Below are 25,896 nucleotides of genomic sequence, written 5' to 3'. Positions count from 1 at the left end.
CATGCTATGTGTTTTTCCATATGTCCTCTTAATCATCCTTCTAAGGTAAAGTAGAAGTGGTATTTTATAGACCAGAAAACCATGGATCAATTTACCCAAGGTGAACAATTTATCCAAGGTTCAGTAACTAGTTACTATTGAATCTGGGTTTCAAACCTAGGTTCTCTGACTTCAAATCGAGGACTACCTCTGCTGTCCTGGCTAGTGTAAGGGAAATAAAAATAGCTTGTCCCAGTTGCATGATTTCTTGGCTCAGACATGAACAGCTGAATCTATGGTTTGCTTCTTCTGGATGAGGAATGCAAACAACCATAAAAGGTAGTCCTGCTTAGAAACAACCTATAAATGTTATATGTTTTGTTGAGGGGAAAAGTATGTAAGTTATTATAAAGTTGTGTTTAATCTTCCATCATTCCCCTCTCATTGTCAGACTTTCTGCAATCTTGCTACGTGGTAACTTCACTGATTGGTGAACTAGATGACGTCACCCCTTGATTTTACTGTTTCCCTTTTGGGAATTGTGTACCCAGGAAAATTTTCCCACACAGGCTATGTCTTGTCCCCTCTGTAGCACTTAAAAGAACACCAATTAACTAGATCCCTGCTACCTTGTTGATAGGAAATCTACTGGCTATTGGTTTACCCTCGGGTCATTCACGGGTTCATGACCCAAATATTAAGAAGTCCCCTCTAACTCGCTGGGATGAGCACTAGGTGTTGTATGTAAGTGATGAACCATGGGAATGTACCCCCAAAATCAAGAGCACACAGTACACACTGTATGCTGACCAATTTGACAATAAATTATATTTAAAAAAAAATTTTTAACTTAAATTTTTAAGAAAAGAAGCCCCCTCTAGTCATTTGTCATCTTTCTACACTTATTACTAGTGAGACATCAACTATTCCAGCCTGAATGGTGCAGTAGTTCGTGTCCATCCCACACTCGGGCCATGGCGAAGTTTGGTGAGCTGGGAAGACTTTCTCCCTGGACTGAGGATGCATTTCCTCTTAGACCTTGGCATCTCAAAGTGTTGCTACCAAACAGTAGGTCTCTAACTCCCTCTGATTTTCAGATACCTGATTTCTTGACCTCTGTCTCTGTCAGTAACAATGACCTTTCAGTATTGGGTTTTGCTTCTTGTAAAATGTTGAAAAATCTATGTATCCTGGAGCAATGGGAATGGTGAGGGTATTAAACTACATGTCTTGGGCCTTCATGTCTTCCAAAATGGTGTCTCAAAGCTAGCCAGCCCCTTCTACCCAGGATTTCCAGTAGGGTGGGCACAAGGACCCTCACCTCTTGTTCACAGACTAGCTATTGGTTGGTTGCTTTCGGCCTTTTCTGACTTCCTTACCTCTCTCTGATCTCCCTCCTCTCCTGCTTTGTTGGGTGTCAACGAAATGCCCTTCCAAATGCCACACTACTCTCAACCCATGACTACTCTGCCCACAGTAACGGGTAGGTAAACAATGTCGATTTTGGAGGGATTTGTTGTTTCCCATCTGGCCTAAAGGAGCCACTAGTAGTGTCAACATTGGAAGAGGTACTCTGCTGTATGATGGTTACCACAAGTAGCACATGCTCTAAATTATAAAATCAAAGGTTCATAAAGTGAAGATAGTGATTTGAGAAATTACTTAGATGAACTAAGTAGAGATCTCCTAGCCTTTTACAAGCTGGTAGACGTTGGGTACATCACTTCTCTCTTGACTTCCATAAAAGGAGTTGAGTTGAAGAGGTCCCCAACTATGGGTCAAGGGCTGGTTACATCACAATCACCTGGGACCATTGTTAAAGATTCCTGTTCCCACACTCTACCACAGTTCTGTACCAGTCTCCCAAATGCGAATGTATGTATGTTTTCTTAGCAAACAACCCATGGGCACCTGGGTTTGGGAACCACTGCAGTGGATGATATCTTATGACACTGAGAGGTCACTGAGCCCGGAGCTGTATTAGCCAGGTTTGGATGAGGACAGACCTGGTAGGGGTGAAGGAATGCCAGGCCTCTCTCAGGGTGTGTGCTGGGGAGACCCCAGAGAATCTGAGGAGTAGAGACAGTTACCACCTTTCACGCCTGACCTAGCGCCTCGCAGGCTCTCTGCTATCTGTCTTCAGTTCCTACCACAGGATGTAACCTGGCTCTGTACTGGTCTAAACTAGAAATAGAAAAGAAGTCCAAACCCTGCTTCCAGGCTTTTGTAAAGGTGGAGAAAAGCAGAGTGCCTGGGGAGAGGTTGTTATCAACGACAAAGTGGTAATGTCCTCCCTGGGGTGAGGGCAGGTTTTTTGGTTTTTGGTTGTTGGGTTTTTTTTCCCCCCTGTCCCTGCCTCAGGCTAAAGTGGTGCAGTCTGTTACCTTGGAGACCAGCTAACACTTCCCGGCAGGGCGAGCTTCGCTGTGGAGTCGCTTGGAGGAGCTTAGAGGAAGTGGGAGCCAGGAAAAGCAGAGACCTCTCCTCTCCCAGAGATGGAGAAATAAATGAAGAAATGCAGGTGAGGGTGAGTGTCACAGGGTTGGCAGGGTGGCAAGAGAGGGTGAGGCACATTCAGACGCTAAGCTCAGAACCGAGTGAGAAACCTTTAGGGAGCCTGGGCCCTTAGGCCTCCGCTCCCTGCAAACCAGGCACTGTTCCAGGTGCTGGAGGTGCAACAGTGGACAAGGAAGGAGTCAGGCTGCTTGGGAGAAGGACGGTGACAACTTGGTATGAGGCAGCCCCAGGCGGGTGGCAACGGGAGGAAATGATTTCCTTCCTGGGGCCTGGAAGGCAGCAAATGGGGTTCAGGAAAGACTTGCTGGGTTTCTTGTCAAAAAGGGCAAAGGGCGTTTCTAGAAGTAGATCCAACTGGAGCTAAGAAGGGTATGCAACAGCAAGGTGTATGTAAGTAGGGGTTGCCAGAGGCCATAGAAGGGTAAGAGATGATGTGGAGAGGTAAGAACAGGTCCTGAGGGAAAGTAAACCTTGCAAAGAAGGTTCAGCTTGATTATCCACAGGCGCCATGGCAGTTTCTAAACAGGTGAACAACTGCACGTCGGAAAAATCATTGTCAGTAGAATGTAAAATGCATTGGATGGGGGCAAGACTTCAGTTATTTGGCCATTCAAAATACAAACCCTGGGGATGGTTTCTTCTGGATGTTTAGGAGAGTCCAGCTATTAGCAAACCGGGAAGTTAGGGGGAGCTTTTCTTTTATCCACTCACCAGAGCTATCTCCTTTTGCCCACAACGCCATCTTTTTTTTTTTTTTTTTTTTTTAACGTTTATTTTTGGGACAGAGAGAGACAGAGCATGAACGGGGGAGGGGCAGAGAGAGAGGGAGACACAGAATCGGAAACAGGCTCCAGGCTCTGAGCCATCAGCCCAGAGCCCGACGCGGGGCTCGAACTCACGGACCGCGAGATGGTGATCCCAGCCGAAGTCGGACGCTTAACCGACTGAGCCACCCAGGCGCCCCACAACGCCATCTTCTAAGGGCCAGCTTCCATATTCTCTTCCCCACCTGAGCCTGGTCCCCCAGGGTAATGTGACCCACCTTTGTCTGAACTCTGGACCTGCCCTGAGTGCATTTAGTCAAATGTTTTTTTTTTGAGCAGCTACTATGTTCTAGGCACTAATTAGGTGAAAGTCTAATAGAAATGAACGTAACTAAGTCCCTGCCCTCGTGGATCTTTTAGTGGGTTGATGGGCGGGGGCAAACAGTAATAAGCAAATTTGGAGCTTGTCAGATTATAAAACAAAACAGGCTCTGGAGAAAACAAGGCAGGGTGGAGGGGGTACTCTTTGAGATGGGCTAATCAAAAGAGCCGTCTCTAACTGGGTTTCATTTGAGCAAAGACCTGAGGGTAAGGGCTGTCTGTGTCCAGTTCTCTCTGCCTCCCCAGTACCAGCTCTTTCTGGCATCCCCGCAAACACCCTAAAAACATTCGTGGAATGAATGATCACTTTATGCTGAAGTGCTTGAAGAAGGAGTATGTTATTCTGATGCTGTTCTACATTTCTATAGTACTCTGTATTTACAAAGCTCTCTGATATTCTCAATTTCCTTTGACCCCTTGACAATTGAGTTGAAGCAGGCCAAGCAGTTAACAGTAACCCCATTCCATTCAGCAGATTGAAGAAACCCAAGTTCTGGTGCTTTCTGAAACACCACACCCTCCTCCATCAGTGACCACATCGATCGCCCTAGAATCCCATCCTCAAGTAGGCCTCTGAGTTCATGATTGTTAATCATTCACTGAAAAGAAGGAACCGGAGCACTGTGGGGCGTCCAGTGTTCGCAAGGCATTTCTATTTCAACAGTCCCTGCCACTGGTCTCTCAGCCAGGCGTACTGAAGGAAAGCCAGTTGTTTTTTAAACATTTTTTAGCATTAACACTGCCACATTATCTTGGTGCTTCCCAGATGACAAAGCATCCTCTCAATAAAAGATTAAAAACCCCAGAGAGAAAAGCAAGTTGCCGAACCATCATTAGGCTATTTTGTTTAATGATTTCATAAGAACACACGCTTTTATTTTTCAAGCTGCAACTCCATTTGGAGTTTCTCACTTGCTGTGCCTTGGCCAATGTTTTTTTGGTTGCAAGTAACAGACACCTAAAGGAGCTAGCTTCAGCAGAAATATCGGGAATTATAAGGAACGGGGTTTTTCATGGAAGCCAAGAGCAGAAGGGGAAGGCAGCTGTCACAGGTGCCTGGGATTACCATTTAGAAGTTCCAGAACCAAGGCAGTTTCTTGACCTCCTCCTCTCCCTTCACCTCCCCTCCCCCAAATATTTATTGCTAGCCAGTCCCCACTCTCATGTAACTTACAGTCTAATGGGAGAGAGACACCACAATTTTAAAAAATCACACCAATGGATGTATCGTTCTAAATTAAAAATAAAGTATTCCAAAAGAAAGCACAGATCTATGAAAGTTTAGATAACACAGAGAAACTGGAAATAAAGTGGGAAGGTGAAGACTTCCCAGAGGAATTGACACTTATGCTGCAATACCAAGAATGAGTGGGGGAGGTGAGGAGGAGGTAGAATGCTCCAGAGCAAAGACAGCACCTGAAAAGGCCCTGGGGTTAAAGGAAATGTATACCATTCTAGGAACTGAAGGGAGGAGTTGTGGAGCACAGAAGGGGGGCAGGGAGCAGGAATAAAGTGGGAAAGCTGGAGAGGTACAGGTGGGCAGCAGCCAGATCATGCAAGACTTCAAATGCCATCTTGAGGACCTTCACCCTAGAAATGAAGGGAAGCCTTAGGGAGAAGAGGGCGTATGACATTCGATTTGTGTTTTTAAAAGCTCACTCTGACTGCAGTGAGAACAGACAGGATGGGGGTCTGGAGGGGGCATCTGAGGGGATTTAGGGAGGCCAGTGAGGGTCTACTGCAGTTGTCTGTGGCAGAGATGACAGTGACCTGGATACCGAATGTCACTGGAGACAGATAAGTGGAGAGATTTGAGAGAAGGAAAGTTAACAAGATTAGGTGATGGATTGGATATGGGGAATGAGGTGTCAGGAGTAATTCCTAGGTTTCTGACCCATGTGAATAGACGGAGAGTGGCTGTGTTCTCTCAGCTGGAGAACAATGAAAAGACAATTGGTCTGTAGGGAATAAGTGAATTCAGTCTTGGACACGTTGAGTTTGAGGTACTTCAGGAGGAAATATCCAGTGTCAATGAATACACGGGTCTGCAGTCAGAGTGGGAGGTCTGGATTTTTGACATATATTTTGGGAGTCATTGATGTATGTAGGTGGTAGTTGAAGCCATGGGCAAGGAAGGGTAAGACCACCTAGGAAAAGCAGATAGAGAAGGGAAGAGTGTACAATTTAGCCTCAAGGAACACCGACCTAAACCACTTTAACTGCTCAGGTAGAGGAGAGCGAGCCTGGAAGGGAGACCAGGAAGGAGCCGGCAGAGAAGGAAGAAGGCAGGAGAAAATAGCCCTGGGGAAACCAAGGCGGGGATGACCACTCACTACTCTTGATCTGAAGACAGGCTTTTCCTGCTTCTAAATGTACATGGTGGCCCCATAGCTCGTAATTCCGAATTCCCAGGGAGGATCTGATGGATCCATCTTGTTCCTGTCCACTGCTGACTTGCTGATCAGCTGTGAGGAGAAGGCTGCAGGGTCACCTCTTTGAGTGTGGATGGAGTTCGCAAAGGAAAGAACTCAGTCTCATCTCAGTATTTGCCCCTCATCTCTCTCTTCTTAAAGTCCTTATGGTCACTCATTGCCCTCTCCACCCAGTTCAGCCCTCACCATGCTCTTTACATGGCCACTGAGGACCTTAGCTATCCAAAAATAGATCCCTTGCCTGATTAGTCTCCATCATATCATCCTGTTCACATCCTTCCTAGCACTTGCCACAATTCCTGTATACTCTAATTTAAAAAAAAAAATCTTAATGTTTATTTTTGAGAGACAGAGACAGAGCGTGAGCAGGGGAGAGGCAGAGAGAGAGGGAGACACAGAATCTGAAACAGGTTCCAGGTTCCGAGATGTCAGCACAGAGCCTGACGTGGAGCTTGAATTCACGAATCGCGAGATCATAACCTAAGCCAAGTCAGAAGCTTAACTGACTGAGCCACCCAGGTGCCCCGTCTATATTTAATTTTTTAACATCTGTCTCCCCCTCTAGAATGTAAGCTCTCTGAGGCAAAGACAGATATCTACTCAGTGGTTCTCAACTGGGGACAACTGTGCTCCTCCAGGAGACGTTAGGCCATGCCTAGAGACTTTTTTTTTTTTTAAGTTTATTTACTTTTTGAGAGACAGCATGAGCAGGGTAGGAACAGAGGTGGGGGTGGGGGTTGGGAAAAGAGGATCCAAAGCAGGCTCCGCACTGAGAGCGGACAGCCCAGATGCAGGGCTGAAACTCATGAACTGTGAAATCATGACCTGAGCCAAAGTTGGATGCTCAACCACTGAGCCACTCAGGCACCCCTTGGGACATTTTTTTTTAAGTTTTATTTATTGAAGTAATCTCTACACCCAACATGGGGCTCGAACTCATGACCCTGAGATCAAGAGTCACATGCCCCTCCAACAGAGTCAGCCAGGTGCTCCATAGAGACATTTTGGTTGTCACAATTCGGGAGGCAAGAATGCTTTTGGCATCTAGTGGGTCGAGGCTTAGCAGCATCCCACAGCCTCACAACCAAGAATGACCCTGTCCAAAATGTCAACAGTGCTAAAGTTGAGAAGCCGCTGTTACCTTGTTCACCATATCCTCAGCACCTAGCACACAAAGCCTGATACCTAGGAGGTGTTCAATAAGCACTTATTAAATGGATGAATGACAGGAGAATTGAGTTGACTATAGACACCCCAAGGCTGTTATCTCTATGCTGCATTTATCTTTCTCTTTTCTGGTATTCTGTTTTCTCTCTAGGAAAATAAGTGTTGGGTGTTTTTATAATGGCTACAGATACTAGTCATGTCTTCCATGGTCAAGATGATAAGTTTCTGGAAAACCACTGGTAAGGATCTTTGATTTTTTCAAATGAAAACAATAATAACAACATTTTGTTCAAGACAGTCGATGGGGGAATACTTGTCTTGAAGCAAGACTGGATAAATGGTCATGGCATCATCTTATGCCCAAGGGCTTCAGTTTTCTCACTACCAGAACCATAGAATAAAATGTCTTATGAACCTGGAGCCCACCTCTTATCAGGACTCTGCAGGAACCCTTCCCATTTACCATAGGGAAATAAAAATGTCTCTGGAGAACCTGACAATGTGGAGTCAATGTCTAGTGCTGGGACATTGATCAATCGCTCACTGTGTGTTTTGTAGTGTAAGGAGAAACAATGACAGAGATTCAAAGAAGCACTTGGACCAGAAGGATATCCATGGACTCAGCCAAAATCCAGACAATGGACTACTGGTTACACATGTTAACCAGACACAGGATTTACTGGTAAAAACCATAGTCCTTTAAGTGAGTCACAGTGCTTACAAGTCATAGTCAGGGAATGCAGAATGTGTTATTTCTTTCTTCACATATGATCTTGGGGTTAAAAAGATTAGTTAAGCATTCATCTCTAATCCTCTGCCTTTATTTATTTGTTTATTTATTTATTTATTTATTTATTTATTTATGAGAGTGCAAGTGGGGGGAGGGAGGGGTAAAGGAAAGGGGGAGAGAGAGAGGGAGAGAGAGAGAGAGAAAGAGATAGAGATTCTCAAGCAGGCTCCACACCCAGCATGGAGCCCAATGCAGGGCTCGATCCTGCAACCCTGAGATCATGATCTGAACCGAAAGCAAGAGACAGATGCTTAACCATCTAACCCATCCTCTGCCTTTAGAAATGACAGGCATATCTATGCTTTTATGCAAATTCTATAGCCTTTTTGGCCATATCATTAAATATTCAGGAGTATATGAAGATTGTCTATATTATCAAAGCCTGAAGACTAAGGAATGTAATTCTAAAATTCCCCTTTCTAAGATTTGTCTTTCTGTGAGGATTCCCTAAAACCTAGGTCCAAAAATCCATTTCAGAAGTGCTATCAGAGCAAGAGCATTATGGCAGGAGAATTAACTTCTAGAATAACCAGAACTGTGGTTTTAGACTGACTTTTAAGTTTTAGTTCATGTCAATGAACTATTTTCCCACAATGGTGGCTAGAGTGTCTAGAACTCAGAATTCACTCTACTACAGAAACTATTGTGATCAGGAGTTGTTAGGTACAAGCCTGGCCTATAATCATCGACCTCATCTACACAAGAGTTTAAAGATGATACCTTTGAAACGATAATCAGTCCAAAAACAATACAGTTTTAAGGCTGGCAATTAAACAATCAGGAAAATGGTCCTATTTTACTTTTCTCAAGTATTGTCACTAATAGGAAAGCAATTTTAATGAAAAGAATATGAGGAAATGTCAGTAGAGTCTTGAGATTCTGGGGGATTCTTTCAATGACTTCAGATGTTGATAATATGGGTCTTTGCTTCATCTAATTTCATGTCAAATACATGACTTCCCAGGTGTACAAGGGCCACTCATACAATTATCAGCCACAGCTGGGACCTCCTATACCTCACAAATGAATAGCAGTGGGAAAGATGGAAAGGATCACCCCAACGTAAAGAGCTTACAACTCTCTGTGTAAAGCACATACCTTATTAATACGATCAGTATGCCCTACCATCAAAATCTATAATGTCTATGTGTTAATGGTGGACCTTCAAATATTAATGATACAAAATCCATGCCCCAAAATATGATATTTTATTTCAAATTCAAGTGAAATAGAAGAAAGGTAAATTCTCAATCCACCATGCACGGAGTCCTCAACCAGGGAGTCAAGTTGAGTCCTGAAAGATGAAGAGAGTGACATCTAGTGTTCATACTATGTAAAGCAGGGTTTCCCTAAATGTGAGATGGAGGGGACCATGATTTTAGTTGATGCTGTTCAAGAGCAGGACTTAATTAGCATAAAATCACACGAGAAATTTACCTTTTGATCAGTTCTCCCTCAATCCTTTATTAGAATAGTCACAGTTTGGAGCTAACTTGAGCTTGGGTTTGCATCTCAGCTGTGCCACATACCAGCTTGTGTGACTTTGGGAAAACTATTTAAATTCTCTGTGCCTCAGTTTTCTTTCTTTTTAATTTTTTAAAAAAATGTTTAATGTTTACTTATTTTTGAGAGAGAGAGATAGAGCGTGAGCAGGGGAGGGGCAGAGAGAGAGGGAGACACAGAATCTGAAGCAGGCTCCAGGCCCTGAGCTGTCAGCAACGAGCTAGACGCGGGGCTTGAACCCAGGAGCCATGAGATCATGACCTGAGTTGAAGTTGGACACTCAACCGACTGAGCCATCCAGGTGCCCCATGTGCCTCAGTTTTCTTGTCAGTAAAATGGGGTAATGACAGTAACACCTTTGTAGAATTAAATGAGTTAATGTGTGAACAGTGCTTGACACATAATAAGTGCTATTCAAGTGTTTGCTCTTAGTGTTGTTCACACTTCTTTAACACTTGCTAATTTCTTTTCTTTCTTTCTTTCTTTTTTTCTTTCTTTCTTTCTTTCTTTCTTTCTTTCTTTCTTTCTTTCTTTCTTTCTTTCTTTCTTTCTTTCTTTCTTTCTTTCTTTCTTTCTTTTGCTAATTTCCTTTAGAAACAGGGCAGTGAGTAGGCTTCAGGCACAGAACTGAGGGCATACAATGCTATCTAGCTGGAATATAATAACATTTCATTTTCATTGAGGGGGGAAATAAGGATCATTGTTCAGATCTGGTTTGGGTTGTTTTTTTTTAAGGTTGTTGTTTTTTAAGTTTTATTTATTTATTTTGAAAGAGAGCATGGGAGGAGCACAAGTGGGCGAGGGGCAGGGAGGGGGAGAGAGAATCCCAAGCAGGCTCCACACTGAGCCCGATGCACAACTATGAAATCATGACTTGAGCCAAAATCAGGAGTCAGACTTTTAACAGACTGAGCCACCCGGGTGCCCCATTGTCGAGATCTGTTAATGCAGCAACATGCACAGCTGGGTGCTGCCGTAGCTTCACATGTCTGTGTCCCAGGTGAGAAAAGAGCCGCACTCACTGGGTCAGCATCACAAAGCAAGTGGATGGAGAACCCCACATACTGCATTCTCTCCTCTCCTGCTCTTCTTTAGACTTTCCTCTTCCTGTGTCTTCCACTCTGCCTAGTGGAGCTCAATCAGCTATCCACAGAATTTTCAACCTCCTGTCCTCCACCTCACCCAGTACAATGAAAGCCCTGACAAATACAACCCAAGCAGCAATAACTTAGGGTTCAAGCAAGTGCCCGGGAGATGGGCGCAGCCATTTTTGAATGTAGATGGGGGTCTTGGTTGGATAAACAGTGTGTAGACCTACTCCCCAGTCATCAGATGCTGCATGGCAGTTTCTGTCATAGTGGGACTGAGCCGGCCTCCCTTATGATGCTGTTCCACACCGAGTGAGTCATGACCAATTCTGGCAACATTTACATCCTAGGTGTATCACACAAACAACAGTGATTGCACTGGAAGCCCGGCCTGAACCAGGCCTTGCACACCTACCCAGCCCCTACTCGTGTCATGTTACACCGACCACAGTGGCCACCTTTCTGCTCTTCAAACACTCTGACTCCTTCCCCACTCCCTGCCTCTGCCCAGAATGCGTGTTCCCTAGCCATGCACAGGGCAGGTTCCTTCTTGACCTCCAGGTGATGGCTCACAGAGGCCTCCTCTGATCCCCACCCCAGCTGAAGTGACCTCCCCATCTCTACTCTACTCACTGTATATCACATTCCCCTGCTCCATTTTCTCACTAGAACTATTCCTTTTTGAAATTATATACATAGATTTCATTTCTTCTCTTCTGTCCCCCTGCCCACTCTAGAATGTAAGCTCCAAGAAGGCAAGAACATTTCTGTCTTGTTCACACTGTAGCCCTACCACCACTGACCACGCCTAGTGCATAGAAGGGCTCAGGAACACCCACCGGGAAGAGGAAGAAATGCCAACCTCCAGGAGAGGCTGATCAAGGCCAAATGGGCTCAGAGCCTCCGGTCAGTTTTCTCTACCTTCTGGTTCCTGGAAAGCATCACCAGTGTTGAATGCTTGCCATGAATAACTTCGGTTCCACCGCCAAGGCCACCACCCAAATCCTGAGCTTAGGACTATGTAACTATGTCACTAGGTATAAGCAAGGGGTAGAGTCCTTTTCATGGCCAGACTCCTACAATAGTGGGGAAATTCTACATTTAAAACTTAACCTGCTGCTCCTGTCTTCTCTGGACTAGACAGGATAAATCCATTCCCTCCCATCAGCCAACAAATGTTTGTTGAGGACCCTTCAGACTGATAGAAGGCAAAATTCATACACCTGGGAAGATACAGAAAATCCAAATGTAGAAATAAGCAAAGACCACCCATATGAGAACAGAGGCAATTTATTTAGAGCTTGCTCTAGCAAGGGAGTCAGCCACCTTCACTTGTGTTTGGCAGAGACTCAAACGCAGGGAGCCGGAAAGCTTTATGGTGAAAAAGGGGAAAGCTCCACGTGTGCCCTGAAGGAAGGTGTTCGCTTAAGGAATTTGGAGGCAGGCATCTCATAGGATTGGTTTTGAGGGCATATTCGGCCTTCTCTGGTGGGTGCTGAGCTGGATGTGAGATAAAAAATAGGAAAGCTGGCAGTCATTGACCAAGTCCTGACCCTTCTGGACCAGTGACTACAATTGTGGTTTGGCTTCATGGACTGGTGGCTACAGAGGTCGTGGGTCGGAGTTGTATTGTCATATATGGTCTAGCCACCGTCTGTCTGTATATTCAGTCTCTCTTGAGGCAGCATGTGGTGAGTGACCCTTGAATTGTCCCCACATAGTGGGGATGAGGTGACGGATGAGAATGGGGATTCCCAAAGCAACTGGCTTAGGACACAGGCCTCCTCATTCCTCAGTTCCCTCGGCAAGGTGAGTTCTCGAACAGACTGCGTTCAGAGTTGGCAACCCTTGGGCATCCGTGTGGAGGGAACCTAGGGCATCCTCAGCCTTGCCCTCTCTCTCCCAGTTTTCTGTTTGACTCTGGCTCTGTCTCACAGAGGCTACAGGGAGATGAGACCCAACCTTCAGCTTGGGAGGACCCGGAAGACTGGCTTTCCACACACAGTTTACAGTTTGAGAGGCTCACCTTGGCTGACCTGATTAGCCAGGGCACCACAGTACTGTAAGTCTGGCTCCACTCCCTTCACCCCCAAGCCTGTAATGACACACCCCGCCCCCGGGCCCGAGAGACCCCTTCATGAGACTTTGCTTCTTCAGGGAGGAGGGCAGCGATGTCATGAGGAAAGTACACTTCTCCACCCAGATGATCCACCAATTTGAATCAAAGCTTTCTGGGTAAGTATGTTTTTCAGTATCTTCTCAAAAACCCCAGAGCTCAAGAATTTCCTCATTTCAGCAGCCTGAAAGTAACTTTGTTCAGATAAAAATCTCTGGGTTCTTGACCGGGCCTCTCCCACTTCCAGCCCTGATTGCATCTTTCCTCAAATGAAGAGACTGGACCGTACCAATTTTTCTCAGCCTTTTAAAACCCATGAGCCCTTTGGACACATGGATGGTTCAGTTGGTTGGGCGTCCAACTCTTGATATCAGCACAGGTTATGATCTCACAGTTCATGAAATGGAGCCCCACATCAGGCTCTGTGCTGAGTGTGGAGCTTGCTTGGAATTCTCTCTCCCTCTTCCTGCCCCTCCCCTGCTTACACTCTCTCCCTCAAAATAAATAGATGAAAAAAAAGGGGGGGGGGTGGAAATCAGTGGAAAGAATGGATTATTTAGTAAACTGTTTTGGATAGTCAACTTATCATTTAGAAAAGAAGAAATGAATTGATGCACCAAAATAAGATGGCAAATGAATATAAAAATTAAAATCACTGAAGTCAAAAAAAAAAAAAAAAGGAAAATATTCAAGTTGACTGTGTGGTCTTAGAAATAGAAGACTTTTCTGTCTATATATGCAAAGTCAGACTCTATTAATAAAAAGACCAGGATTGTATTTTAAAGGTATACAATAGCCTTTGTAAAATACACAAGAAAGGGTAATATTCTATATAATGAAGCCTAACTAATCAATATGAAACAAAACACCAAAATTGAAAAATGGACAAAGAAGATGAATAAATAATTCATAGAAGATGGCATACAAAACACTGAAAGTATATTCTTTTATTTTTATAATAAAAAAATTTTTTTAATGTTTATTTATTTTTGAGAGAGAGAGAGAGAGAGAGAGAGAGCACACAAGTGGGAGAGGGCCAGAGAGAGAGAGGGAGACACAGAATCTGAAGCAGGCTCCAGGCTCCCAGCTGTCAGCACAGAGCCAGACAAGGGGCTCGAACTCATGAGCTATGAGATCATGACCTGAGCCAAAGTCAGACGCTTAACCGACTGAGCCACCCAGGTGCCCCTAAAAGTATATATATTTTAGTGTTCACTCTTTCTAGTAATCAAAGAAATGCAGTATGCATGCTTTTTCTCTCCCTCTCTCAAAATAAATAAATAAACATTTAAAAATAAAATAAAATCCATGGGCCCTTGAGGTGAGCACATAAAACCTTACACCTTCATTTGATATGAAATAGTTAAGAGTGACCACTTTTTCAATGACAGACTGAGTTTATACTTTTGCAAATTGCATGTCAAAACCAGATTTTCATAGTACATGTATACATTCCATCCCTGCTATAGCAATCTATGATCCATGATTACTGTTTGCATAAGGTTTCCTAAAAGGCTATAATAATAACAAATACCCATCATTTATTAACGTGTCAGGAATTCTGCTGAGGGCTACATGTATTATCTTATTTAAACCTCACAACAACTGGAAATATAGTGTCACTCTCAAGTCAATTATCCAAAATTCAGTTGCTAACTGACCAATTTTCCAGATTTATCAAAACATTTTAACTTTTATAACAATGTATATTGGATATGAAGGTTTAAACAGGTTTTTAAAGAATTCTGCAATATTTTGGCTGATTTTCTTTATGTTTATTTATTTATTTGCGAGAGAGGGAGTATGAGTGGGGGAGGGGTGGAGAGAGGGAGCCAGAGAATCCGAAGCAGGCTCTGAGCATCCACACAGAGCCCAATGCGGGGCCCAAAACACATGAACCGTGAGAGTCTTGAGATCATGACCTGAGCTGAAGTCGGAGGCTTCACCGACTGAGCCACACAGGCACCCCTTGGCTGATTGGTTTTAATTGTGAATCGAGCATGTTAAGGAATGTTCAAGCCTCTTCGGTTAATTCAAATAGATTTTCAGGGAATCAATTGGATTTTCAGCAAGTTGACTTCTGGCAAGTTGACTTGGGTAGAGTCCTGGTATTATCATCTTGTTGGAAATGATGAAGCTTAGGTTCAGAGAGGTTACCACACCTGTTGAAGGTCACACAGCTAGTAAACGGCAGAGCAGAATCTCAAGGACCAGCCTGTCCCATTATGAAGTTCATGCTCCAAGCTCTATTTGTACCTTAAAACTCTCCCCGCCACCCGCTGCCCCATGATTTCACATCAAAGGTCTTGCTTGCCCTTCAGTAGGCTCCCAAATCCCACCTGTTCTCAATGAGGGCAACAGTTACATTCAAGTGATGAGTCCTTAACTGGAGCACCTGTTACATGCTGTCTCCATCCAGCCATTGGAATGGTTTGCAATAAGGCACGTTCAAGAAGTTCCCCCAGCTACCTTTTGGAAACTAAGTCTTTTTCTGTTAATCAGTCCCCTGAGAACATGCTGCTGAAATGCCCCCGTTGGGCATTCATGATCCTCTCCAGGTGACTGGGAAGTCCCACCTGAGGAGACACAGATTTGAGAAGAGCAAGCCAGACATTACCCCAAAATCCCATCCACACCTTCTTCCCATGCATGTTAAGTGGCTGTTGCTCACTGATGAAGGTGACCTTGGGTGATGAGTCTTTCTGGTGTTTTCGCAGAGCTATTGAACTCTATCAACAGAGAATCCAGTGGCTCACAGAAAGCAGCAGGAAGGTAAGAAACAAGGATTTCATTCTCCTCCCCCTTTGTCCTAGGTCCATCTGTATTTGTCACAGTCCTTTCAGCTGCAAATGATAGACCTCCAACTTAAACTGGCTTAAACTAAAAAAAGGAATTTCTCGACCTACATAAATGAAAAACCCAAACACAGCTGTATCCATGGGCTCAGATGATGTCATCTCTTTATCACTGAGCTCTGCTTTCCTCTGGGTTTTATTCTTAGGAAGGCTTTCCCCAGCTTGGAAAAGTGGTCACCAGCAGCTCTAGGCTTACATGACACCAGCTGAAGTGACCCTCTGAAAGGGTCCTCACCTTCCTTTCCCACTGTGCCCTCCCAAGTCCTGGAATTGACTCTCTTTGGGCCAATTTAGACCATAGCCAGTTTAGATCACCATAGCCAAGGAGTGAGATGTACTAACAGGTAGATCTGGAACTAGGGGGTGGGGGACGTGCAGGGAGACTGGGTACATACCCCCAAATCTCATAGACTGAGAAAGGGGGATAGATGGTTGCACGTGGAAACCCAGGGTGCTGTTACCAGAACAGAAAATGGATCCTGGGCAGGTGAAAACAACAGATGTTCCCCTAAGCCATTTAATCTCAGACCCACAGTGAAAGTCATGACTAAGGCTGATCATCTGGACATAACTTCTCTGAGAAGTTTGAATAAATGCTTTCCTCAGATCCAAAGGGTTGAAAAGTGATCCTGGGCAAATTAACCTTTGTTTTGCTTTCTTATTTGTGTCCGCCTATTTTCCTCCAGCTGATACATTACTGGCTCACCATTTGCTTCACCTTAGGTAATCCTCAGTTCTTGCTTTAACCCTGGGACAGGCAGATGCTGAAATTCAGGCTCCCTGCTCCCAACCCCCACCCCTACACAAGACCAGTAGGTGACAACATAGTGCTGAGGCTGCCTGTCACAGCTGATTCCCCGGTGTCATCTGTGTCTCGGATCCAGAACCTTCTTCACTCCCTTAGACTGGTCAGTGGATGTACGACTCCAGCTGCGGCATGCCCCCTCTGGTTGCACATGATAACACAGGCAGGAAAAACCCAGAGGGATGAAATCTTCACACACTCCAAAAACATCTGTTCAGGGAATGTTCTGCATACTTACCCACCTCTATTACACCTGTCCTGGCACTTTTGACAAAGGAGGCAGGGATTGCTGGGCCTTTCTTTGCTCAACCCTTTTCTTTCTTTCTTTATTTTTATGTTTATTCATTAAAAACATTTTTTGTTTTACATTTTATTTTGGAGAGAGCGAACGTAGGGGAGGGGCAGAAAGAGAGGGAGACAGAGGATCTGAAGCGGGCTCTATGTTGACAGCCCGGAGCCAGATGTGGGGCTCGAACTCACAAACCACGAGATCATGACCTGAGCCAAAGTCGGACACTTAACCAACTGAGCCACCCAGGTGCCCCTGTTCATTTTTGAGATAAAAAGAGTGAGCAGGGGAGGGGCAGAGAGAGAGAGAAAGAGAGAGAGAGAGAGAGAGAGACAGAGGATCCGAAGTGGCATCTGTGCTGACAGCAGCGAGCATCGTGCTCAAACTCACGAACCGTGAGATCATGACCTGAGCCGAAGTTGGACGCTCAACTGACCAAGCCACCCAGGTGGCCCTGCTGTACCCTTTTCTGTTGGAGCTACAGAGGAACCATGAAACAAGCCCAGATTGGATCCCAGGGAAGCGATCACCCATAAACCAACTCGTGGGCCCTCTGGGTGCTGAGGCAGCCTGGGGTGCCGGACAGGCCATCACTGGGCCCACTTCCCAACTACTGTCAGCAAGGCCATAGGCAAGTGGCCTCACTCCTCTGGGTGTCTGTTTCCATATTTATGGAGGATATTATGGCTTATAAACTAGTGGCATGCTGGCAAATCTGGCCCACGGCCATGCTTTTCTTGGCCCACACAGTTTAAATATTTCCCGAGTTAGTTGCCAAGATTGAAAATCCTGATGTTTCATGTTTATGTCTGTTTTTTAGCCCTCGCTTGAAAAATGGGAATATCTAGCATCACCAGGCTCCAGTCCCCTCTTATGTACTTTTCCAGTTATTTCTATCGGAAAAACGCCTAGAATTCCAATGGCTAAGTGTAAGAGCATGAATGTTTTCAACAACAAATGCTCTAAGGGCAGGTCCTCAAATTTTAAAAGGAATAAAACTGGCCCTTGATTTGAGCTCCTTTCGGCCCCTGAGGATCGGTAATGTCCTGGGAGGCCTCAGACCTCATTTGGGTCCTGAATTCAGCAAATATTGGTTGGAAGACTACTACATATCAGGCACTGGTCCAGGATTAAGGATTAGAAACATGACCAATACGAAGGTCCCACCTTCGTGGAGATTATAGTCCAGTGCGAGAGGACAATGAATAATGTAGCAAATCATATGCAAGGTCAAGTTAGTGATAGTGCTTAAAGAAAAGCAAGCAGGGTAAGGGAATCGAGAGTAGGATAGAAGGAGGGCTGTTTTTCTTTTAAATGTTTATTTATTTTTTGACAGAGGAGGGGAGGAGGAGAGGGACAGAGAGAGGGACAGAGAGAGAAAATCCAAAGCAGCCTCCTCCTTGCCAGCATACAGCCCAACATGGGGCTTGAACTCACAAGCTGTGAGATCATGACCTGAGCTGAACTCAGACATTTAACTGACTGAGCAACCCAGGGGCCCCAAAGGGGGACTATTGAAATAGAAGGGTCAAAGAGGAGGCCTTTGAACAGTCAACTGACCTGAAGGAAATAAGGGCATTCCCATGTAGACACCTAGGCAAGAATGTTCCAGGCAGAGGAAACAGCAAATGCCCAGGCTCTAAGACAAGAACAAGCTTAGCATGTTCTAGAAGCAGCAAGCAGGTCAGGGCAGCAAGCACAGAGTGAACAACATGGAGGAGAAGGGGAGGAGAGGAGGCTCAAATCAGGAATGTCCTTGCAGAGTTCAGATTTTATTCTACAGGTGAGGGTTTTAAGCAGGGGAGTGACATGATCTGACTTAAGTTTCAAAAAAGCCATTGTGCCTGCTTCATAAACTGACCATAGAGAACAAAGGTCAGGTCAGAGTGGTGGTGTCTTAGGCTCAAGCGCTCAGGTGGATGGAACGAGAAATGGTTGGACTCAGGGCGTGGCCTGAAGGTAGAGCCGGCAGGGCTGGTGAATCGCATGGGCTTGGGGCCAGCAGGGTGCGTGTCGAAGGCCGTTCACGAGAGGACCAGGTGTGAGGAGGAAAATCAAGAGGTCTTGGTTTCACCACATGGAGTCTGACAGGCTTGCTGGACACCCAGGCAGAGACGCGAGCAGGCAGTCGGATGCAGAAGTTTGGAACTGCAAGAGCTCTGCCTGCAGATGGGCACTGGATTATCATCAGTGTACCAATGGTATTCAAATCCCTGAGACACGGGAGATCACTTAGCTGCTGAGTGCAGAACTGTGGTTCTTAATGGGAGGCGGGGTGGTTTTGTCCCTCCACCCTCACCCCAGGGGACATTTGGCCTTGTCTGGAGAAATGTTTCATTGTCAAGACTGGGAGGGCAGCTTGCCAGGGAAGCTGCTAAACACCCTACAATGGTCTGGTCAGCTCCCCACAACAGAGGACTGTCCAGCTCAAAATGTTAACAGTTCAGGAGGTGCCTCGGTGGCTCATCTGGTTAAGCATCCAACTCTTGATTTCTGCTCAGGTCATGATCTCACAGTTGGTGGGTTCAAGCCCCACATTGGGCTCTGTGCTGACAGCCCGGGGCCTGCTTGGGATTCTCTGACTCTCTCTCTCTCTCTCTCTCTCTCTCTGCCCCTTCCCCCTTGATCTTTGTCTCTCTCTCTTTCAAAATAAATAAATAAACATTTTTTTAAAAATGTCACTAGTGGGGCGCCTGGGTGGCGCAGTCGGTTAAGCGTCCGACTTCAGCCAGGTCACGATCTCGCGGTCCGTGAGTTTGAGCCCCGCGTCGGGCTCTGGGCTGATGGCTCGGAGCCTGGAGCCTGTTTCCGATTCTGTGTCTCCCTCTCTCTCTGCCCCTCCCCCGTTCATGCTCTGTCTCTCTCTGTCTCAAAAAAAGTAAAATAAAAAAAAAAAAAACGTTGAAAAAAAAAATGTCACTAGTTTGGGGTTTGACAAACCCTGGTGTAGGTAAGGAGGCTAAAGGATGATGGACCCCTAACCCTGTGCTTCTCAAATTTATGGCAGCCAAATCCCTTTTGGTGGTGGTGGGGGCAGGGGGGGGGGGTGTGTGTGTGGATTTTGTTAAAATGCAGACTCTAATTAGGCAAATCTAGGGTGGGACTTGAGATTTTACATCTAACAAGTTCCCAGGACAGTCCCCTAATTTAGACTTTGGGAGGAGAGGGTGGAGGGTAAGAAGGACTGGCCAGCAAGTGGAAGAAGAAACAGGAAAATGTGATGTCCTGAAAGACAAGTGTATTCATTAAGTGCTTCAACTTGTCATGTTCTTGACACAGCCAAATGGTGTCCTGTGCCCCTCAGACTGGAGAAAGTTGAGAACTTACATTAGCCCATTGGGTCTGGTAAGAGTGAGCTCACTGATCACCTTGGCATGGGTGGCTTCAGGGGAGTGAGGAGGTGAGAGCCTAAACTCAGGGGGTGGCAGAGAAATGGGGGGTAAGGAAGCAACTCTAAAATAGGAAGCAGAGAAATGAGGTGGGGTAGCAGGAGGGAGAGGTGGGGTCCTGGAAGGTTTATTTCCTTTTTCAGATGGGCAACAGGACAGCCTATTTGTATGGTGATGGAAATGGTGTGGTGATGGAACAGGAAGTCCAGGAGAAGGGATGGTTATGGTAACAAAGTCCCTATTTGACCAAAGAAGAGCCAGTAATGGAAGCCACAGGGTTGGCCTTGGAGCTTTGGTAGTTGCCATAGATACATTGTAACAGGGGAAGAGCCTAAGTGTGTAGGCAAAGGTGGGCAGGCAGGCAAGGAAAGATTAAAAAATAAAACAGGGGCACCTGGCTGGCTCAGTCAGTGAAGCATGTGACACTTGATCTCAGGGTCAGGAGTTCAAGCCCCACATTGGGTATGGAGATTACTTAAAACAATAAATAATATAAAAAATAACTTAAAACACAAACAAAACAAAACTCTGGTTCATTTTTCTTTTCTCAGTGAAATCGGAGGCAAAAATCACTTGCTGAGGGAGTGTAGAAAGGAAATGTTGGGATGTGAGAGATATAAAACACACCTCTCTGAGAGGAGAAGTTAATCAAGCAGGAAAATTGGGCGTGCAGGAAAGTGAGATTTCAGGCCAAAAGCATCAAATGGAACCCACTGCCCCTAGAGAACTAGCCGTTTTGCATGAATGAAAATCCCGGTTCATGATGGAGCCGTAACAGGATGAAGTCCCGGGCAGAGTCAAACCTCGTTGGCATATAGAATGTGAGAACCGCTAGAAACAGAATTAGAAACTCCTGGAAATACCATGGCAGCCGTGAGTTTGACACATCTACCTTTGATTGGTAGAGTGGGTGAAAAATAAATAAGGATCTAGAGAAATGGAACAAAATCAGCTGATGGAATTAGATATCCGACTTTGTATCTTACAAAGGATGCTTTCCTCTGGTCTCCAAATTGTCTTTAATGGACATGTGTTACTTTATAAGAGTGGACGTGAGGGAAAAAACCCTTGTGAAGAGGAGGCTGCCACAAAATAGGAGCAGATACGGGGTGCCTGGGGGGCTCAGCGGTTGAGCAGCTGACTTCAGCTCAGGTCATGATCTCACAGCTCGTGAGTTTGAGCCCCGCATCGGGCTATGTGCTCACAGCTCGAAGCCTGGATCCTGCTTCAGATTCTGTGTCTCCCTCTCTCTCTGCCCCTAACTCACTCACATTCTGTCTCTGTCTGTCTCAAAAGTAAATAAACATTAAAAAAAAATTTTTTTAAAGAAAGAAATAAGAACAGATACTGCCCAGATCTAAAGTCAGGACATCGAGTCTTGCTTTTTCCTCTGTAAAATGGACCTGCCTTCTGCTGCTTTTTGAGGTCGGGGGGTATGTTCCAATGTCTGCATCATGCAGAGATGCCCGGGAAGAGGCTTCAGAGAAGCACAGAGTTGTGCTGGTTATTTCCACATGCCCTCTTTGGTTTTAGGCATTTGGCCTCATCAAGGGAGCCAGAGTTGGCATCATTGTTGATGTGTCCGCCATTAGCAGTGGCTCTCAAAAAGAGGAGTTCCAAAATGACCTCCTGGTAAGTCTCTCTGGCACAGAGAAGTACCTGGAACCACCCCCATCACCCCCTCCCCGTTGTGAGCTTGCTCCTTGGATTCCCTTATAGCAACTGCAAAGGTTTCTGTGAAACCCAACCATGGAGTCCTTTTCAGTTCCAGTGTGAGCTTCTAATATTCTTACCACAGCAGTCCCTGCTAGCTAGACTTGTCCACAAGAGCCCCCGAGTTCCCTGGAAAGAGGATGGGAAGACTAATCACTTGGACTGACCCCAGCATAGCATAGCCCCAGTCTCCTGGTCTTTTCTGGACCCAAGAGCTATCCCATTTTCTTTGGCATTGTCCATTACAAAGAAGCTAAGAACTCCAGAGTTAGATGACTTGGGCTCAAGTCCCAGCCACATCTGCCACTTGGAGGCTGTGGACCTTCTACCTAATCTCCCTATGCCTAGGTTACCTCATCAGTAAAATACGATGATAACAGTGGCCACCTGACAGGGTTGCCCTGGGATGAAAGGGGTTCACCCAAGTTAAGTGCTCAGTACAAAGTCTGGCATGGAAAATAAAACCTCTGTAGCCTCTGTGAACTAATGTGGAGAGGCTATTTTCTTATCGGAACCCCTAGAATTTTGGAGGCAATAGTCAGTTTGAGGACTCTTAGGGTTCAACATGGACTTGTTGTCCACGCTTGTCCCCCGTTCCTGGTCTCAACGGATGTCAGGAAATAGCGCAGACCCCTTCATGACACGTCCTCGGGGCTGAGTTTCTAAAGATTCCCCAGGTGGGCTGGTCGAATATTAGCCATGGCAGGGGTCATGTTGGTGGCATACAGATGAAACTCTAGCCAGGAAGAAGAGGAGAAGCTATCTTACTGTTGGGGATTCATCAGCGGCAGCTTGAGAGCATCAAACAGGCTGGCCTTGTGCCCATCGCATAGCCACCGTGTTTTGGCGAGAAGCCACTGCCCCCTGACCCCTGTTCCCCCCCTCCCTGGGTGCCACAGTTAAGGGTCCAACCATAGCGCATGCTGAGATGGGTAGCCGAGACGCTCACATCCCCTCCCCCCATAGTCCATGACCCAAGTGTGTGGCCACCCTGAGGAGCTGCTCCGGAAGACGTCAGTCTGCAGTCACTGGGAGTGAGTCAGGACACAGCCTCCCAGGGTGGTGTGCCAATCTGTAGGCTGAGGCCGGTGCCCTGGCTCCACCACGCACACAGGCTGGGATGGGTCACCAGGGGCACTCATCCCACACTTCCTTGCGACTCAGTGGGCAGGAAGCAAATGTCAGCTTGGGGCCACTAAGCAACTCTGTCTCAGCACGGCTCACACCCCAACTGAGAGGGCCCAGCCCCAGCATGAGGAGTGAAGCCAGGCTCCATGTGGCCCACGGCTCCAGGAGCCAATGATGTCCCTTTGTCTGCCAGAGCCTCATTGATGAGCAGCTGAGCCACAAGGAGAAGCTGTATGTCCTGTCCTTCGGCACCAGCACCAGCGCCCTCTGGCCAGACCCCGTGGAAGTCAGCCCCTCCACGTGAGTATCTACCCGACCTTGGCCAGAATGTTTGCTTCTTCATTTTCCTCTCTATGTGGTAGTGTCTTTTGGGAATGAGCACAGTGCAAACCCAAGACCCCAACAGGTCAGTGAGTACAAAGAGTCAACTCACAGAGCGGAAGCGCAGGGACCAGTAGCCTTTGGAAAAGTGGCCAGCGTTGTGAGCAATCCACAAAATGAAAAGACAAGACAACCACAAGGTGCCATTTTTCTCTAGCCAACTAGCAAAGATAGTTTTGTTATTTTTAAGATAATACGTGTTCATTTTTAAAAATTCAAACAGCATGGAGGCGCCTGGGTGGCTCAGTCAGTTGAACGTCCAACTTCGGCTCAGGTCATGATTTCAGTTTGTGGGCTCATGCCCCGCTTCGGGCTCTGCACTGACAGCTCAGAGCCTAGAGCCTGCTTCAGGTTTTGTTGTCTCCCTCTCTCTCTGCCCCTCCCCTGCTTGTGCAGTCTCTCTCTCTCTCTCTCTCTCTCTCTCTCTCAAAAATAAACATTTAAAGAAATTCAAACAGCATGAAAGGATAAATAATAGAGTCTCTCTCACCTCCCAGTAACTGTTTCCTCTACCTACTTCCACGCATACACGCATCAGTGTGCTTATTCAAACAGGAGTGCGTTGCACTGTCTTGCACTTTGACTTTGCACTTAATCTTGCATAGCATTCTCTCTCAGTACACACAGATCTACCTTATTATTTTTAATATTATTTATTTAATGTTATTATTTTTTTATTTATTTTTGAGAGAGATGATGAGAGTGTGTGAACACGTGCGAGCAGGGAAGGGGCAAAGAGAGAGGAAGAGAGAGAATCCCAAGCAGACTCTGCACTCACAGCGTGGAGCCAGACGTGGGGCTTGATCTCACAGACCACGAGATCATGACCTGAGCTGAAATCAGGAGTCGCACGCTTAACCAACTGAGCCATCCAGGATCTCCCAACCTTACTCTTTTTTAATGGCTACATTAGTATACCACTGTAAATGTACTATGATTTAACTAGTCCTTTATTTGGAAGCTTCTAGTTTGGGGTTTTGGAGGGGAGTGTAGAGGGGGAAAAAGGAAGATGTGTAAGAATTTCTACTTACTTATGGCAGTAAATAAAAATGTCTTCTCCATGAAGAGAAAATCCTTGATCACCTACCACATGTTAGGTGCGATGCTAAGCGCTTAGCATGAGCTATCTTACTTAATACTTAGGGCCAGCACTTGGAATAGGATTCTTATCTGCATTTTGCCAATAAAAAAACTGGGACTCATGTTAGGGCATGTGCCCAAAGTGGCAGAGCCAGGATTGGCTGCCAAAGCCCAGAGCAGGTGACCTTGACCATTCCTTCAACTGTCTTCAGCAGAGAGAGGTCAGAGATACCTATCCCTCACTGAACTCTCGTGAACATGAAATGAGGGCACTCAGTGAATGAGAGTGTTTTTTTTGCTGTGGTTCCCACTCCAGTTAGACCCCACCTATGGGATGTTAGATCTGAAAGTCACCATGAGGTCACAGGCAAGAGCTTCTCAACTGCAGTCACTGCTGGATGACCCTGGTGATTTTTGTCACATCTCTGCCACGTGTACTATTTTAAAACATCAATTCTACATGGATTATTGAAGGAAACTATCAGTACCATAATCACAAAGCCCATATCACTTGCCGTAATTAGGATGCAGCCATAACAATAAATACAATGAAAGCAAACAAAACAATGATATTAAATTCTAACTTGAAACCTATCAGCCAGAGAAGGCAGTAGGCCTAGGATTTGCTTTCCCTTTGTTTATTTTTTTTTAAGTTTACTTATTTATTTTGAGGGAGAGAGAGAAAGAGAGGGAATCCCAAGCAGGCTCCACACTGTCAGTGCTTAACCCGATGCAGGGACTTGAACTCACGAACTGTGAGATCCGAAATCAAGAGTTGGATGCTCAACCGACTGAGCCACCCAGGCACCTCTTTCCCTTTGTTTAAAAGGCAGACTCAACACTTAGCACAATGAAAGGCAGGCTTACTAGCTCTGAGCTGAAGTTTTTTATTTTATTTTTGTTTTTCTTATTTTTCTTTCTTTTTTGGTCAAAGAGAAAGAAACGGAAAGAGCAGAACTCTCTCACTGGTACCGTGTGAGGTATTTAATGGAGAAAGCACTGCTTCACATCTTCTTCCCTCTTAGGGCCGGAGTATATCCCAGTCCACATGAGATGCGGCCACACAGCCACGGTGCCTCCTTTTGGAGTGCTCCTGGGGTCAGGGCATTCACTCTGCACTTGGAGTGGGGTTTGTGTGGCAGGATCGAGGAGAAGGAACTTAGCCCAGACCCCCTGATGGGCAGAGTCACTTGAACCTCAGGTCCTAGAGTCAGGCCTGGCTTGATATCCCAGTGTTGCCAGTTGCTTACAGTATCACCTTGGGCAAGTCCTAACTGGGTCTTCTCATCTATAAAATTGGAATGAAGGTATCCACCTCAAGAATTATTATTAGTCTGGAGGCCGCAGTTGGTTAAGCATCCGACTCCTGATCTTGGCTCAGATCATGATCTTACAGTTCATGAGTTCAAGCCGCACATCAGACTCTGCGCTGATGGTGCAGAGCCTGCTTGGGATTCTGTCTCTCTCTCCCCCTCTCTCTGCCCCTCCCCTGCTTGTGTGCTCACTCTGTCTCTCTCTC

At 45.8% G+C, this 25,896-nt stretch overlaps 1 protein-coding gene across 1 annotated transcript in view; it reads left to right on the top strand.

Annotated features, from left to right (window-relative positions):
* The first annotated feature begins 1,162 nt into the window (after positions 1 to 1,162).
* VWA3A (von Willebrand factor A domain containing 3A) overlaps positions 1,163 to 25,896 on the top strand; it is a 62,295-nt gene continuing 37,561 nt past the window's right edge. The window contains 11 exon segments of the mRNA XM_023246294.2: positions 1,163 to 1,854; positions 2,123 to 2,261; positions 2,393 to 2,500; positions 7,392 to 7,410; positions 7,412 to 7,479; positions 7,799 to 7,922; positions 12,559 to 12,683; positions 12,779 to 12,856; positions 15,455 to 15,509; positions 21,609 to 21,707; positions 23,110 to 23,216. Coding sequence (XP_023102062.1) covers positions 2,487 to 2,500; positions 7,392 to 7,410; positions 7,412 to 7,479; positions 7,799 to 7,922; positions 12,559 to 12,683; positions 12,779 to 12,856; positions 15,455 to 15,509; positions 21,609 to 21,707; positions 23,110 to 23,216 — 689 coding nt within the window. The 5' untranslated portion in view covers positions 1,163 to 1,854; positions 2,123 to 2,261; positions 2,393 to 2,486.

This window comes from Felis catus, chromosome E3 (assembly GCF_018350175.1).
Source record: "Felis catus isolate Fca126 chromosome E3, F.catus_Fca126_mat1.0, whole genome shotgun sequence".
Classification (NCBI taxonomy): Eukaryota; Metazoa; Chordata; class Mammalia; order Carnivora; family Felidae; genus Felis; species Felis catus.
The sequence above is the reverse complement of the archived record's forward strand: the minus strand, read 5'-3'. Positions and strand labels throughout refer to the sequence as shown.